Source organism: Acinonyx jubatus, chromosome B2 (genome assembly GCF_027475565.1).
Source record: "Acinonyx jubatus isolate Ajub_Pintada_27869175 chromosome B2, VMU_Ajub_asm_v1.0, whole genome shotgun sequence".
Classification (NCBI taxonomy): domain Eukaryota; kingdom Metazoa; phylum Chordata; class Mammalia; order Carnivora; family Felidae; genus Acinonyx; species Acinonyx jubatus.
In genome coordinates, this window is record NC_069385.1 from 120,628,912 (window position 1) to 120,644,172 (window position 15,261).

At 48.4% G+C, this 15,261-nt stretch overlaps 2 protein-coding genes across 3 annotated transcripts; both read left to right on the top strand.

Moving 5' to 3' along the window:
- The first annotated feature begins 559 nt into the window (after window positions 1-559).
- IER3 (immediate early response 3) lies at window positions 560-1,871 on the top strand. The gene is made up of 2 exons (XM_027052856.2): window positions 560-814; window positions 914-1,871. Exons 1-2 carry the CDS (start codon window positions 605-607, stop codon window positions 1,172-1,174), a joined length of 471 nt encoding a protein of 156 aa, XP_026908657.1. The 5' UTR covers window positions 560-604; the 3' UTR covers window positions 1,175-1,871.
- A 379-nt stretch (window positions 1,872-2,250) lies between these two features.
- Window positions 2,251-14,365, top strand: FLOT1 (flotillin 1). Of its 2 annotated transcripts, XM_027052855.2 has the most exons (13): window positions 2,251-2,429; window positions 2,736-2,794; window positions 3,087-3,162; window positions 3,255-3,345; window positions 3,583-3,726; window positions 3,863-3,982; window positions 4,071-4,166; window positions 4,390-4,542; window positions 11,279-11,460; window positions 11,622-11,667; window positions 11,786-11,923; window positions 12,183-12,347; window positions 13,719-14,365. In XM_027052855.2, the coding sequence occupies exons 2-13, from the start codon at window positions 2,752-2,754 to the stop codon at window positions 13,746-13,748; spliced, it is 1,284 nt and encodes a 427-aa protein (XP_026908656.1). In that variant the 5' UTR covers window positions 2,251-2,429; window positions 2,736-2,751; the 3' UTR covers window positions 13,749-14,365. The 2 variants fall into 2 exon arrangements, with proteins under 2 accessions (XP_026908656.1, XP_026908655.1); XM_027052854.2 differs by lacking the exons at window positions 2,251-2,429; window positions 3,863-3,982 and having other exon boundaries at window positions 2,609-2,794.
- The last annotated feature ends 896 nt before the right edge of the window (window positions 14,366-15,261 follow it).

Here is a 15,261-nt window from a genome sequence, read left to right on the forward strand (position 1 = left end):
TAATCTATCTTATATCAACTTAATTATTAGACCAGCCAAAGAAGAGACCATTTTTACTGCCCCTACAATACAGTGTGTGTTGAGGCAGGAAGCATTGTGTCTGTGTGTAGTTCATTTTTCCATGTCGTCTTGGCTATTTCAGTAATGACTTTCCTCTTGGGGTGTGTGCGTTTTCTGCGTGCATCTACGAGGGTATAAATGTGCCTGTGTAACTGTAATTTCCTGACTTGCTAGGTCACTATTGTAGCAGTAAGATTTCTTTTGGTAAGTCCTCCTGCTCCCCAAGAGATGGGACCTGTGGCCCAACCACCTTCTAAGCTATCTGTTAGCCCGTCTCCATCTACCACATGTCCCGACATGTGCCTGAAGTCCGGGAACTCACCCACTCCACTCACAACTCACACACTCACAACACACACTTGGGCGCCTAAACTTGCATAGGCCACTCCCTCTCTCGGCTTAATCTTCGGAATTTCCAGCTCGCTCCGGCCACCACTCCCAGTCGTGGGTGGAGTCGAAAAGGATCCGCCCATCCCAGGGTGCACAAAAATTGCTGCGCACGACCACGGGTCCTCATTCGGTCTTCCGCCCAGCTCAGCTCACGATGTGTCACTCTCGCAGCTCCCTCCCCACCATGACCGTTCTGCGGGCCCCAACCCCTGTCTCCTCCACCAGCCCCGGACCCCGGCGGGGATCTGGTCCTGAGATCTTCACCTTCGACCCTCTTCCGGAGCCCGCGGTGGCCCCTGCCGCGCGCCCCAGCGCCTCCCGCGGGCATCGAAAGCGCAGCCGTAGGGTCCTGTACCCACGAGTGGTGAGTGTGGAGGAAGTAGGCAGCAGGTGGGGCAGGGCAGCGGGAACAGCCGAACCCCGAGATCTCAGCTAACCGGTTCCCTTCGTTGTCTCTCTTCAGGTCCGGCGCCAGCTGCCAGTCGAGGATCCGAACCCTGCCAAAAGGCTCCTTTTTCTTCTGCTCACCGTCATCTTCTGCCAGATCCTGATGGCTGAAGAGGGTGTGCCGGCACCCTTGGCGCCGGAGGACACCTCCAGCGGCGCATCCCCCACGCCCACCCCTGCGCCCCCGGTCCTCGAGACCCTTAATCTGACCTCTGAGCCCTCAGACTACGCTCTGGACCTCAGCACATTTCTCCAGCAACACCCGGCCGCCTTCTAACCGGGACTCCCCACATCCCCCTCAAAAGAATCCGAAAAACCAAAGAAACACCAGGTGTACCTGGTGCGCGAGAGCGTATCCCAAACTGGGACTTCCGAGGCAATTTTAACTCACAATACTGCAGCGGAGACTCCAGCCCGAGCCTGGGATTAGAGGAGCACCGACACTCCGGGGCGAGACCGGGTGGGGAAGAGCGTCATTAATTTATTTCTTATTGATCCTAATTAATATTTATATATGTATTTATGTATGTTCCCCTAGGTGATGGAGGGGTGTATGTAATATTTATTTTAACTTATGCAGGGGTGTGAGATGTGCCCCCCTACTGAAAATGCAGATCTCTTAGTATTTGAGCTTTGTGGGAAACGTGGAAGCAGGGCTCCCAGAATTTAGGGAGATCCTTCTCCCGAGAAGGAATGGAGAGGATCTGGGTCCTGGAGAGCGCCCGGGCTGAGGCAAGGATGGTGGCGGGTCTTAGGTTTAGGGACTGTTATTCCGTCCTCCAGGATGTCACCTCCGCGGATCTATTGTGTGAGGCTTTAGCGGACTGTTGGGAATAAGGTCCTTGTCCGAGGATCTCCTCGAAGTTGCCCCCAAGGGGTGGCTACAGTGTCAAAGGTCGGTGGGCTATCGGGGGCGGCTGTGGGGTCGCCCGGTATGTTCTGTGAACACAAATAAACTCGATTTACGGTCAGCAGTCATCTGAATGTATCTTTGCAAGCGGCGATTCCCCATTCTTCCTCGGGCCGGCGGGAGGAGCTGGGTCCACGTCCCTAGCGGGCGCTCCGCCCCAGGTGACCGGATGCGGTCGTTCTTTGCCCAACGCGTGGTTTTCCCAGTTAGCACAGCCGAGCAAATCCGACATGAAGCAATGTCCCCCGCCCTGGGTTGCCAGGCCCACGGAAGTCACGTCCCGCATCCCGGGGCGGAGCTCGCAGCTGGGGAAGGGCGACGGCGGGGGCGGCCGCTAGCCCAGCAGCCTCGGTAGGCCAGGCTGCTGGCTGGCTGGCCGCGAACCAGAGCGTGGCCTGCCGGGAAAGGGGCGGGCCGAGGGCGCAGGGGTGAGGGGGCTGGCTCGCCGCGTGGGGCGGGGTCGCGTTTGCCGCAGCAACAGGGTGCGGCCGGGTGAGCCGCGCGGGCGCAGGCCCAGCTTTCCGGAAGGCGGTGCGTCGGAACCGCTGCTCAGTCTCCAGATCGGCTGCGCGCCCCAGCCGTTGCCGAGACCCCAGCCCGGCCGCAGCCAGCGTGCGGGGAGGTGGGTGGGGAGGGGAGATGTAGTCGGGCTGCGGAGGAGCGGGGAGGGTGGCTCAAGGTCTGGGGTCCGCTAGGCGCGGGAGAGCATTATCAGATAAGCGAGAAACTGTCCTCACTGAAGGCGGGACGGGGCAGGGGCAGGGAGTGGCCGTAAGCCGGCGTGGGAGGGAGCCGCTGGGGATCTGTGGGACTGCAGAGGGAAATGTCTTAACGGACGCACGGGTGTGGAAGGGACTGGGCCTTGGAAAGAGAGAGTATTCACTTCTGTGGACCTCGCCCGCAAAGTTTTTCTCTCCCTTTCCTCCAGCTCTAACCTGAGAGCCATGTTTTTCACCTGTGGCCCAAATGAGGCCATGGTGGTCTCCGGTAAGTAATGTTCTCTTCTCAGCCAGTGCCCCCCAGACTCTTGCGGTCCTGCCTCTGCCCTTTACTCTTCTCCCTACCAGCTCCCCAGTGCCAAGCCTTCTGTCCACCCCACCCCCCATGGCTGCAAGCCACCCATTTGTGATTACAGTCGCTACCCTTCCGAGGCCAGACTGTCTCCCCTCCAGCTCCCAGATTTCCTCGTGGGGATTATCCCCCCAACCCCAGTTTTTCAGTCTTCCATATTCTAGCCCTACCCCTCACCACTGCAACTTACTGCCCCCTCACCTTGCAGGTTTCTGCCGAAGCCCCCCAGTCATGGTGGCTGGAGGGCGTGTTTTTGTCCTGCCCTGCATCCAGCAAATCCAGAGGTAAGTAGAAGGAGAACCAGGGAAGGGGAACCCTAGTTTTCTCTCTTTCCTTTTTTTTTTTTTTTCTCACTGTCCACTCCTTTTTCCCATAGGATCTCTCTCAACACACTGACCCTCAATGTCAAGAGTGAAAAGGTTTACACTCGCCATGGGGTCCCCATCTCAGTCACTGGCATTGCCCAGGTGAGGCTTTCAGAGCCTTTCCCCTGATGTCCATTCCTTCATCACCTTCTGTGTCCCCAGACATTAAGAATCTTCTGACCATGGCCTTCCCAACCTCTGGCTGCAGAGAAATTTCTCTGCGAAGTCTCACCTTCTCCAGGGACTCCCGAGGCACTTGACTCTTCCATTCTTTTCCTGCTTCCTACCTGGCTTCATGAGACCTTCACCACACTCACTCTATCCCTATTCTGGCTACAGGTGAAAATCCAGGGGCAGAACAAGGAGATGTTGGCAGCTGCCTGCCAGATGTTCCTGGGGAAGACAGAGGCTGAGATTGCCCACATTGCACTGGAGACTCTGGAGGGCCACCAGAGGGCTATCATGGCCCACATGACTGTGGAGGTGGGCTTGAGGGCAGGGAAAGATCTGGAAGGCATACCAGAGTGAGTTGGGCCTCTGGGCCAAGCTAGTCTGTGGGAGACAGTAGCCAGAGGACTGAGAGCTTAAATTCCTCCTTCCTACCATTCTGTTACCCTAGGAAATCTATAAGGACAGGCAGAAATTCTCAGAGCAAGTTTTCAAAGTGGCCTCCTCAGACCTGGTCAACATGGGCATCAGTGTGGTTAGCTATACCCTGAAGGACATTCATGATGATCAGGTATACCTAGGTGGCTGATCTTCTCCAGTTCCCTGCTCCCATCTCTTAAACCTTCCTGAGGATTCTGATTTCTGCTTCTCTCCCACAGGATTATTTGCACTCTTTAGGGAAGGCTCGAACCGCTCAAGTCCAAAAAGATGCTCGGATTGGGGAAGCAGAAGCCAAAAGAGATGCTGGGATCCGGGTGAGATAGATCCCACTTGGGGGGTCAGTTGGTCACTATGGATTTGTTGGGCATGCAGCGGGAGAGGGGATGGAAGAGGCACATCTGAGTGAGGTCTGGTAGAGCTGGGTTGGCAGAGGACATAGATGAGGCCACGTGCAGGGGAGCCTGGTGAGGAGCAGGCTCTCCCCACGGGGCCTTCCTCTCCCTACTCTGACTTCCTTCCTGATCTCTGTGTGGACAGGAGGCCAAAGCCAAGCAGGAAAAGGTGTCTGCTCAGTACCTGAGTGAGATCGAGATGGCCAAAGCACAGAGAGACTATGAGCTAAAGAAGGCTGCGTATGACATCGAGGTCAACACCCGCCGAGCACAGGCTGACTTGGCCTATCAGCTTCAGGTCAGAGCTACCACACTGGGCAGTTCCTCTCAGGCCCTCCATCTCAGGCTACCACACTTTCTCAGATTCTAACTCTGATCCCTTTACTCTGGCTGTCCATTTCTGACCCAACTCCTCCATATGAGGAAGATTTGAAAAACCTAACCATTTCAGTTGAAAAGTAAAGGCCAAGAAGGGATATGGTCAATAGGACTGGTCATATGTTTGGGCAGACTGTTCCCTGTGAAAGGGCACCTGGGTGAATGGGGTGAAGCAAGCTAGGATCCAGCCCATGCTCTGCTCACCATACTGTGCATTCTGCCACAGGTCAATGGTTCCGCATCCACCCAGGGGAAGGGGCACCTTTTTCTGATTTTCCATGGGCTCACAGCAGCCCTGGTGATCCAAGAAGGGCATGAGGAAGAAAAACATGGATGTGAGCTTTGAATCCTGCAAAGTGAGATATGGGCAGCCCTTGATATTGCAAGGAGGCATGATCAGTCCTCTTTGTTTGCAGATTCTGTATTTGAGAATTTGCCTACTCAAAAATTTATTGGTAATCCCAGAAACAGTATTTGTGGCACCTTTGTGGTCATTTGCACACAATGCACAGAGCAGTGAAAACTTTGAGTTGCCTAACAGTGCAGCGGAGGTTGAACAAGATATTCTGCCTTCCTGTTTCAGCTCTCATAAGGTAAACTGTCGTTTTCACAGTATATTTACTGCCACGTTTTTTGCACTTTTGTACTTTTTGTTGGTGATTTTGCCGTTTAAAATGGCCCCGAAGCGTACTGCTAAAGTGCTAAGTATTTCTAAGTGCAAGGAGGCTGTGATATGCCTATAGAGAAAATACATGTGTTAGATAAGCTTCTTTCAGACAGGAGTTATAGTGCTTTTGGCTCTGAGTTTGTTGTTAATGAATTAACAATGTATATTACATAAGGTATCTTTCAACAGAAACACATGTAAAACAAGGACATATACTAATCTGTTGATGAAAATGTTGTGACCAAGGGCTCACAGGAACCTAATAGCAAAATAAGTATTTGCTAATTCAGTATTCATGGCTACTCTATAGAACAGATCTACCACAAATAATGAAAATCAACTGTATTTTGAGACCTTTACCCAAAGGATGGCAATATTATGAAATTTGGTTTTGCCAAGAATTGGTACAGGCTGAAAGCCTAATGAAGTGCAAAACCTCTTTAGTTTATGATGTTAAATTCCTGGTGGTTTGACAGGTAATTGAGTGTAGCATAGTGCTTTGCTCCTCAGCATGGTCTGCCTACCAGCAGCATCAGCATCAGCATCACTGTGGAACTTGTTAGATACAAAATCTCAGGCTCCAGTCCTACTGACTGAATCAGAATCTGCATTTTTTTTTTTTTTTTTAAGTAGGCTGCAGACCCAGTGTGGGACATGAATGTGCGACCCTGAGGTCAAGAGTCACATGCTTTACCAACTGGGCTAGCCAGGTGCCCCCAAAGCCTGCATTTTTAACAAAATCCCCAGGAGATTCATGTACACACTGGAGTTTGAAAACATTAACATTGTGGAAACCATTTGCTTGAGTGGTCCTTAACCTTCTAAAAATGGCTTTATTTGTCTGAAGATCAAAGGATTGAGCTGATTTTGGCTCTGTTCCAGCTTTTATGAGTTCTTTATTTTGTGCCAGGCTTTGTGCTAGGTGCTCATGAAATAAGGATTCATTCAATAAATATGTATTAAGTGCCTACTATGTGCCAGACATTGTTTTGGAGGTAAGGATATAAGGCAGAAAAGATTCCTGCCCTTGTGGAGCTTACATTATAACACAGGAAACAGCTAATAAGCAAGTACATAATTTTTATGGGTTCTTGTTTAAGTGCTATGATAGAAATACACAGAGTGAGCGGAAAAACAGTGGAGAGGTACTATATTAGGTTAGGGGTGATCCAAGAAAGCTTCAGTGAGGCCGTGATTTATGAGATAAACCTGAAGATGAGAAGGAGCCAGCAATGTAAAGAGTTGTGGACCAAGAACATTCTAGGCCAATGCTGTTCAAATAGAACTTTCTATGATGATGGAAGTGCTGTAAATCTGTGCTGTGATTTTTTTTTACACATTTTTTAATTGTTTTTATTCGTTTTCAAGTTTATTTTTGAGAGAGAGAGAGACACACACACAATGCAATGGGGGAGGGGCAGAGAGAGAGGGATACATAGAATCTGAAGCAGGCGCCAGGCTCTGAGCTGTCAGCACAGAGCCCAATGTGGGACTTGAACTCACGAACTGCGAGATCATGACCTGATCTGAAGTCGGATGCTTGACCACTGAGCCACCCAGGCGTCTCTGTGCTGTGATGTTCAGTGCTTCAAATGTGGCTAGTGAAATGTAGGAACAGAATTTTTAATTGTATTTAATATTAATTTAAATATAAATAGCCATATGTGGCTAGGCAGAGGACCATCATGTGCAAAGGCCCTGAGGTAGGAAAGCTTGGTATATCCCAGGAACAGAAAGGAGGGTTCTGATCTGGTGTGGCTGGTATGCAGTGAGATGGCAAGGTAGGCATGGCCAGGTCACATAGGGTTCAGGTGGTCGTGATGGAGACTTAGAATTCAAAACCCAGTAGAATGCTATTGGAGAACTTTTTTTTGGTTTTTTTTTTTTTTTTTTTTGAGAAAGAGTGTACACACAAGAGCAGGGGAAGATGAGAGAGAGGGGGAGAGAGAATCCCAAGAATGCTCCACACTACGAGTGCGGAGCCCAGTGCAGGGCTTGACCCCACGAAACATGAGATCATGACCTGTGTCAAAACCAAGAGTCAGACGCTCATCTGACTGAGGCACTTAGGTGTCCCATACTATTGGAGAACTCTAAGCAGCGTGGTGCCATGGTCTAATTTACATTTTCACAAGGATCAGTCTGGCTGCTATGTGGAGAATTGATTGTCAGAAGACAAGAGAGGAAGCAGGAATTTAAGTTGGAAGCTTTCTCAAAGATGATGGATTGAATAAATATAGTTAATTGCACTCCCTCTAAAACCTCACTAAAGCCACATAGAGTGATTTTTGAAAAGAAAGGGAAGACGAAAACAGATGCAGAGAATAGAATCAGAAGGAACAGAAAGCATAATATCATTTTGGAAGCCAGAAAGCCATCATAATTGACTAAGCCAGTCTGAGACAGCTGAGCCAGAGCTGCAGGGAGAAACAATGTAATCAGCTGAGGCTCAGGAGATAGCAGCAACAGGTGCCTCTGGAGTTGTGATGAGACTGTTGAAATGAGGAGAAATGAGGTAAATGTGATAAAAAGTCACTTCTCAGCTCCTCTCTGGCTCCCTATGTCTTTGGTCATAGGCCCTTCTCTGCCCTAGTAGACATTGGGAAGTTTATTATCTGACAAGAGAAAACTAGAGGATATGATATGAGCCAGCTAGAAACAGGTGAGGGCCTGGTACTTTATCAATGACAGGCACGATGTGACTGACCATTGAATACTAAATGCTGACAGCCTCCCCTAACTCCCTTACCCCATTTGCCCCCCAGACCCTCCATCTTCCAAAGAAGACATCAGAAGACCATGCTGGGGAACATGACCAATCCAAAGGGAAAGGCTTAAAGATTCTGAATCAGAGGTTCCTCAGCAGATGACCTGCCCAATCACTCTAGAGTGAAGCTCAAAGTCAACAAGCTTTATCCACATGCCCACAGTTTCCTTTCACTGTTTTAAACCTCCTTTACTGTGAGCAGACAGCCAAGAATTACCTGATATATGAGGGAATACTGCAACATGGAAGACTGAGACCAAAACCACAAACAGCAAAGTGACTTGAAGGAGATATATACTATGCAGGGAGAAGAAAGTTAAAAAAAAAATTTTAATACCCCCAGTGAGATAAGAGGAAAATTCACATCCAGAAAATCAGGACATAGAACAGAAAACAAAAAAAGAGCTCTTAGGGGTGCCTGGGTGGCTCAGTCAGTTAAATGTCTGATCTTGATTAGGTCATGATCTCACGGTTCCTGAGATTGAGCGCCGCATCAGGCTCTGCACTGACGTGTGGAGCCTGCTGGGGATTCTCGGTCTCCCCCTCTCTCTGCCCCTTCCCCACTTATGTTCTCTCAAAAATAATATAAATAAACATATAAATAAAAGAGCTCCTAGGGGTGCCTGGGTAGTTCAGTTGGTTGCATGTCCAACTTCAGTTCAGGTCAAGATCTCACGGTTTGTGTGTTTGAGCCCTGTGTTGGGCTTTGTGCTGACAGCTCCGAACCTGGACCCTGCTTCGGATTCTGTGTCTCCCTCTCTCTTTGCCCCTCCCCCACTGGTGTGTGCATGTGTGCTCTCTCTCACTCTCTCAAAAATAAAAAATAATAATAATTAAAAATAAGTAAATAATTAAAAGAGCTCCTAGAAATTAATAAGATGGCAGAAATGAGGGCGGAAATCACATTGAAAGAAATTCTAATCAAGGGATTTATTAACCTAATTCTAATAAATTATTCTAATTTTAATAAATTCATTAATCCTAATCTGTAGATTTATTAATCTAATAAATCAACAGAACAAAGTAACTGGGAGGAAAATTGCCAATGGAAAACATTTATTTATTTATTTAAAAAAAATTTTTTTTTAACCTTTATTTATTTTTGAGACAGAGAGAGACAGAGCATGAACGGGGGAGGGTCAGAGAGAGGGAGACACAGAATCGGAAACAGGCTCCAGGCTCTGAGCCATCAGCACAGAGCCCGATGCGGGGCTCGAACTCACGGACCGCGAGATCACGACCTGAGCCGAAGTCGGCCGCTTAACCGACTGAGCCACCCAGGCGCCCCTGGAAAACATTTTTAAATGGTTATTCTGAAAGGTATGACTTTCTAGGTTGAAACCCTCTACCAAGTATGTAATACAATGAATGAAAAACTACACTGAAATTTCAGAACATGGAGAACAAAGAAAGGATCTAAAAGCTTCCACAGAAAAAGAACAGATCTCAAAGGGTCAGGCATCAAAATGACTTCAGATTTCTCAAGAAACTAGAAGATCATGGAGAAATGCTTTCAAAGTGCTGATGGAAAATGAATTCTAAAGTTTACTTATTTTGAGAGAGAGAGAGAGAACAAGTGAGGGAGAGACAGGGAGAGAGAGAGATTCCCAAGTAGGCTGAGCTGACACAACGTGGGGCTCAAACCCATGAACTGTGAGATCACGACCTGAGCTGAAATCAAAAGTCGGACGCTTAACTGACTGATCCACCCAGGTGTCCCCCCCCGCCCAACCTTTTTAAAACTTTGTTTATTTATTTTGGGAAAATGAATTTTAACATAATAACTTGTACTCAACCTAATTGTCATTCAAAGAGAAAGGTAGGAGAAAAAAGCCTCAGAAAAGCAAGATCTCAAAAACTTATTGTCCACATACTCTTTCTGAGGAAGCTGCTGGGGGTTATTTCATCAAAAGGTGGGCTTAAACAGGAGGGGTGCCTGAGTGGCTCAGTGGGTTGAGCGTCAAACTTCTGCTCAGGTCATGATCTCATGGTTTGTGGGTTCAAGCCCTGCATTAGGCTCTGGGCTGACAGCTCAGAGCCTGGAGCCTGCTTCAGATTCTGTGTCTCCCTCTCTGCCCCTCCCCTGCTCTCACTCTGTTTCTCGCATTGTCTCAAAAATAAACAACATTAAAAAAAAAAAAAAAAGGTGGGCTTAAAGTGGGCAGGAGGGACTCCAACACAGAGAGATCCTGCACTCTGGGGTAGAGAGCAACTAGTCCAGTTTGGAACCTGTTTGGAATTTTAGGGTCAAAGACACTGGAGGGTGCCATACTCAGAAGCACTGTTCTCGAGTGAACAGATGGCTGCATTAGAGGCTGGGCACCATCTCTGTTATTGATAAGACCCACAGGGATGTTGGTACATGGCTGAGCCAGAGCAGTGAGATAATAAAGACACATGTTTTTCTCTGGTACCTCTCACCAAAATCTTGGCAAGAGCCTTCTGATCTCTGTACTCTATAAGGAATTAGAAAAAGAAATATGCCTAAATAAGAGGAATTCTATATGTACACATTCTTGTAGATGCTTTGTCCCTGGGAGAAGAATACACAAGAAGCTGGTCACAATGGTTGCTTCTGGGGAAAGGAACAAGGTGGTTTGAGGAAATAAGTGGATAGAAGCCTTGCTTATCATTATTCATTTTTTTCTTTTGAATTTGTACCATATGCAAAAAATAAAAGTGAAAAAGATACGTACATACACCCGCCCCTGCCCCCGCCCCAAGCCAGTAGGCAGCTGTTGGCAGGTCAGGCTAGAATTGAGGGTGACTTGCAGGAAGTTTAAAGGAGTACAGATGGAGAGAAGTACATGGGTTTGAGTGAGCCTAAAGGTGGAAGACGGCCCACTGTGCACCAGAGCCCTCCAGTGCTCGTACGCTAGCAATGGACACTGTGGAGAAATAGACTAATAGGGGAGCTCAACAGAGGGAAACTTAGCATGGCCAAGGGAGAACAGGGACTGGATCCCAGCCCTACGCATCTCTTGATGCTGAGGCTGCCTAGAAAATGCCCTACCTTTGATATTGCCTCTGAGAAGGATTAGGCCATCCCCCAAGCTATGACTGGGATCCATATGGGAGAAATGGACTTTGCTGGGCTGGCTGAACCCGCCAAGGACTAACTTCATGTACCTACTCTATATCTCTCTCTGGAGCTCTGGCTTCTCTCTGCGGTTCCTGGGAACTTGCCCTTCAGCCCTGATGTTGAGCATCACTCCTACCCAGGTGGCCAAGACTAAGCAGCAGATCGAGGAGCAGCGGGTACAGGTGCAGGTGGTGGAGCGGGCCCAGCAGGTGGCAGTGCAGGAACAGGAGATCGCCCGCCGAGAGAAGGAGCTGGAGGCCCGAGTTCGGAAGCCAGCCGAGGCTGAGCGCTACAAGCTGGAGCGCCTAGCTGAGGCAGAGAAGTAAATGCCCCTTCCCAGGCCCCATCCTGGATCCTTTACCATGTGGGTGCCCCCAGATGAAGAACTGAGTTCTATGGAACTCGGGTTACAGGAGCCTCTGTCTCTCCAATGGGGTCTGCCTTTTGCCCCTCCTCAGCCCCTCCCTCCCCTTCTGTGCCCAGGTCTCAACTGATTATGCAGGCTGAGGCAGAAGCTGAATCTGTGAGGGTGAGTTAAGAGGGGGCTCTTGCTGGCTTGTGGAGGGAGTAGGGGTTGCTGTATCAGCTGGGGTTCCTTATCCTTAACTACAGCCATCAGTACCACAACTTTCCTGTACCCTTCTCAGATGCGTGGGGAGGCTGAGGCCTTTGCCATAGGGGCTCGAGCCCGGGCCGAGGCTGAGCAGATGGCCAAGAAAGCGGAAGCATTCCAGCTGTACCAGGAGGCTGCTCAGCTGGACATGCTGCTGGAGAAGCTGCCCCAGGTCTGGAGGTTGTGTGGGCACCAGGAGAAGAACAGACCCAGGGAATGTAGGGTGGGCGGAAATGAGGGGCAAGAGCTTGGGGAGAACCAGGCTAGGGGACCATAAACTAGGGGTGGGAATTATAAGCCAGCAACCAAAGTGAGGAAGGATGATCTTTACAAAGTGAAGCAGATCAAGGATCTTGAAGCCCAGGGTAAGGCGTTTTAGGAAGGAATGTGGTCAGACCACAGGTGCTGAGTGGGCATCTCTCACCTACCAGGTAGCAGAGGAGATCAGTGGTCCCTTGACCTCTGCCAAAAAGATCACACTGGTGTCCAGTGGAGGCGGGGCCATGGGGGCGGCCAAAGTGACGGGGGAAGTACTGGACATACTGAGCCACTTGCCAGAGAGCGTGGAAAGACTCACAGGCATCAGCATCTCCCAGGTGAGGGTCTGTAGGGTGGGAGCTGTGGAACAGAATTTCTGGGTTCCTGGGGCATGTGATGCAGCGGGCCTAGTAGTGGGACCAGCACTAAGGAGGCTTGGGGACCATTGACATTTTTGTTTTCTATGTGCCAGACACACTGCTAAGCTTCTACAGATATGGTTTGTTTTTTAAAATCAAAATATCCTTTGGGTAAGTAGTATTTTACAAAGTAAAGAAACAACTTCCAATGTGTTAAGGAACTTAGCCCCTGTCATACAGCTGGTGAAGCTAGGCTTCAAACCCAGGCTGACCATCCTCTAGAGCCTTGTGGCCCCACTAGCACAAGAAACTAGTTGCAGCCTGTTGACAATTCCAAGGCATATTACTGCTTTTCTTGGTGTCTGTTTATTCACCTATAGATTATGGTAGAGGTCAGAAAGCAGGCCCTGGAACCAGACTTTTCTGGTGTGAATCCTGGCTTCAGTGCCTGCTAGCTGTGATCTTAGACAAGTTCTCTACTTCCCTGTACCTCTTTCCTCACCTTAAAATCATGTTAATAATACTATTTACTATGTTGAATTGCTGAGGGGATTTTATATATATATATATATAAAATATGGGGTACCTGGATGGCCAGTCGATTGAGCATCCAGCTTCAGCTCAGGTCATGATCTCACGATTTGTAAGTTCAAGCCCCACATCAGGCTCGCTGCTGTCAGCTCAGAGCCAGCTTCAGATCCTCTGTCTCCCTCTCTCTTCTGCCCCTCCCCCGTTCCTGTTCTGTTGCTCAAAAATGAATAAACATTAAAAAAAATTATATATATATATATATATATATATATATATATATATATATATATATATTAATATATATACATATAGGGGTGCCTGGGTGGTTCAGTTGGTTAAGTGTCTAACTCTTATTTCAGCTCAGGTCATGATCTCAGTTTTGAGTTCGAGCCCTGCATTAGGCTCTGTGCTGACAGTGCAAAACCTGCATGGGATTCTCTCTCCCTCTCTCTCTGGCCCTCCCCTGCTCTCTCTCTCTCTCTCTCTCTCTCAAAAAAGAAAAATTAAAAATATATAGAAGTGCCCTTCAAGTTAGTTTCCTTGGAGCCTTCTTGAGGCCTTCATTGAAAGCACTGAGAGATTAGGAGCTGAGGAGGGTCTGTGAAAGGGCTCTGGCCCTCTCCACTCCTCTTCAGTGATATGTTGCTGTACATGGGTCCTAATGACCACTTGACAAGAGGGTAGGGTAGGGTGGCAGAAAAAAAACTTCTTAGAAGACTCCTGGAAATGCATGTCCTCCCTTCAGCCTTCATCCAAATGGGGAGCTGGGAGAATAGGGTACCTGGTTCCCAAGTGTCATCACCATTGTCTTTTTGCCAGGTTAACCACAAGCCTTTGCGAACAGCTTGAGCCGTCAACCTTCGCTGATGCCTAGCCTCATGGCTCAAGTTGCCAGAATGGTTCCCATACTGCATGTACAACTGGCTTCCCTGAGCATGTCCTTTGACATTGGGGTCCCACCCCTCATCTCCTTGCCAAATTGCCTGTGCCTTGCCTTGAAGGGGAATGGTTGCTCCCCTTGCCAACCCTACACTGCCAAGAGTATCAGTCCCCCAGGGTTCCCATGCCAGTCTTCTGATTATCCTACTCACCCAGCTTATTTAACTTCCTAATTACACTGTGTGAGCCTATTGTCTAGAATTTTCCTGACCCAAACTTGAGGGATGGCCTGGAGGTTCACAACTTCGTCAAATCAATTGCTGTTAAGAAGCACTAACACTAGAGTGTCTGGGTGGCTCAGTCAGTTAAGCATTCGACTTCAGCTCAGGTCATGATCTTGCGGTTTGTGGATTCAAGCCCTGCATTGGGTTCTGTGTTGACAGTTTGGAGCCTGGAGCCTGCTATGGATTCTGTGTCTCCCTGTCTCTCTGCCCCTCCCCTGCTCACACTCTCTCAAAAATAAAAAAAAAATTACAAATTACAAATACTGATGAACAATTAATAAAGCAGAATTCATTCAAAATGAATGCTAGTATGTAGCTTATTCCCTTCATTCAGTAGACTTTTGGGGCACCTGGGTGGCTCAGTCAGTTAAGCATCCAACTTCAGTTCAGGTCATGATCTTGCCATTCCAGAGTTCAACCCCCGAATTGAGCTCAGTGCTGATATCTCAGAGCCTGGAGCCTGTTTCAGATTCTGTCTCCTTCTCTCTCTGCCCCTCCCCCACTCATGCTTGCGCTCTCTCTCAAAAATAAACATTAAAAATTTTAAGGGGCGCCTGAGTGGCTCGGTTGGTTAAGTGACTCACTTTGGCTCAGGTCATGATCTCACGGTTCCTGCATTTGAGCCCCACATGCTGACAGCTCAGAGCCTGGCGTTGGCTTTGGATTCTGTGGCTCCATCTCTCTCTCTGCCCCTCCCCAACTCGTGCTCTGTCTCTCTCAAAAACAAAAAAGATACAAAAAAAAATTTTTAAGTACTTTTTAGAATGGGAGAAGTTACTTATACACTGTTAAAGTTGCACAACTTTTTTTTTCCTGCAAAAGTTGGCTACAGGCAGAAAGCATGCTGAAATGAGAGGAATGGAGAGAACTGCACTAGTCCCCAGAATTACTGAAAATAGGGCCAAGGAAAATTGTTAACTTAAATTTCTAAGGTAGCTTTGAGACTTATTTTGTGTACTTAGAAGCATGGGGTAGATTTTAGGTGTAAGTCACTGTAGACCATGACGTGGCATCCCTCACTAGTTATCTTTCCCTTGTGTTAACTGAGAAAACGCCAAAGGGTAACAGAAAACAGGACACAGAGCCATAACGCAAATGAACCCTGGATGTGCTATATTTTGGAAGTGGTGCAGTAGTAGCTTCCAACTCTTCATTCATGAGATTCTCCCAGACTACAGTTAAAACAGATTGCTGTAGTC

Coding starts and splice junctions, on each gene's coding strand:
- IER3 (XM_027052856.2), top strand. CDS start 605: ATGTGTCACTCTCGCAGCTCCCTCCCCACCATGACCGTTCTGCGGGCC. Junction 815..913: donor GGGTCCTGTACCCACGAGTG/GTGAGTGTGGAG, acceptor GTCTCTCTTCAG/GTCCGGCGCCAGCTGCCAGT.
- FLOT1 (XM_027052855.2), top strand. CDS start 2,752: ATGTTTTTCACCTGTGGCCCAAATGAGGCCATGGTGGTCTCCG. Junction 2,795..3,086: donor TGAGGCCATGGTGGTCTCCG/GTAAGTAATGTT, acceptor CTCACCTTGCAG/GTTTCTGCCGAAGCCCCCCA. Junction 4,167..4,389: donor AAAGAGATGCTGGGATCCGG/GTGAGATAGATC, acceptor CTGTGTGGACAG/GAGGCCAAAGCCAAGCAGGA.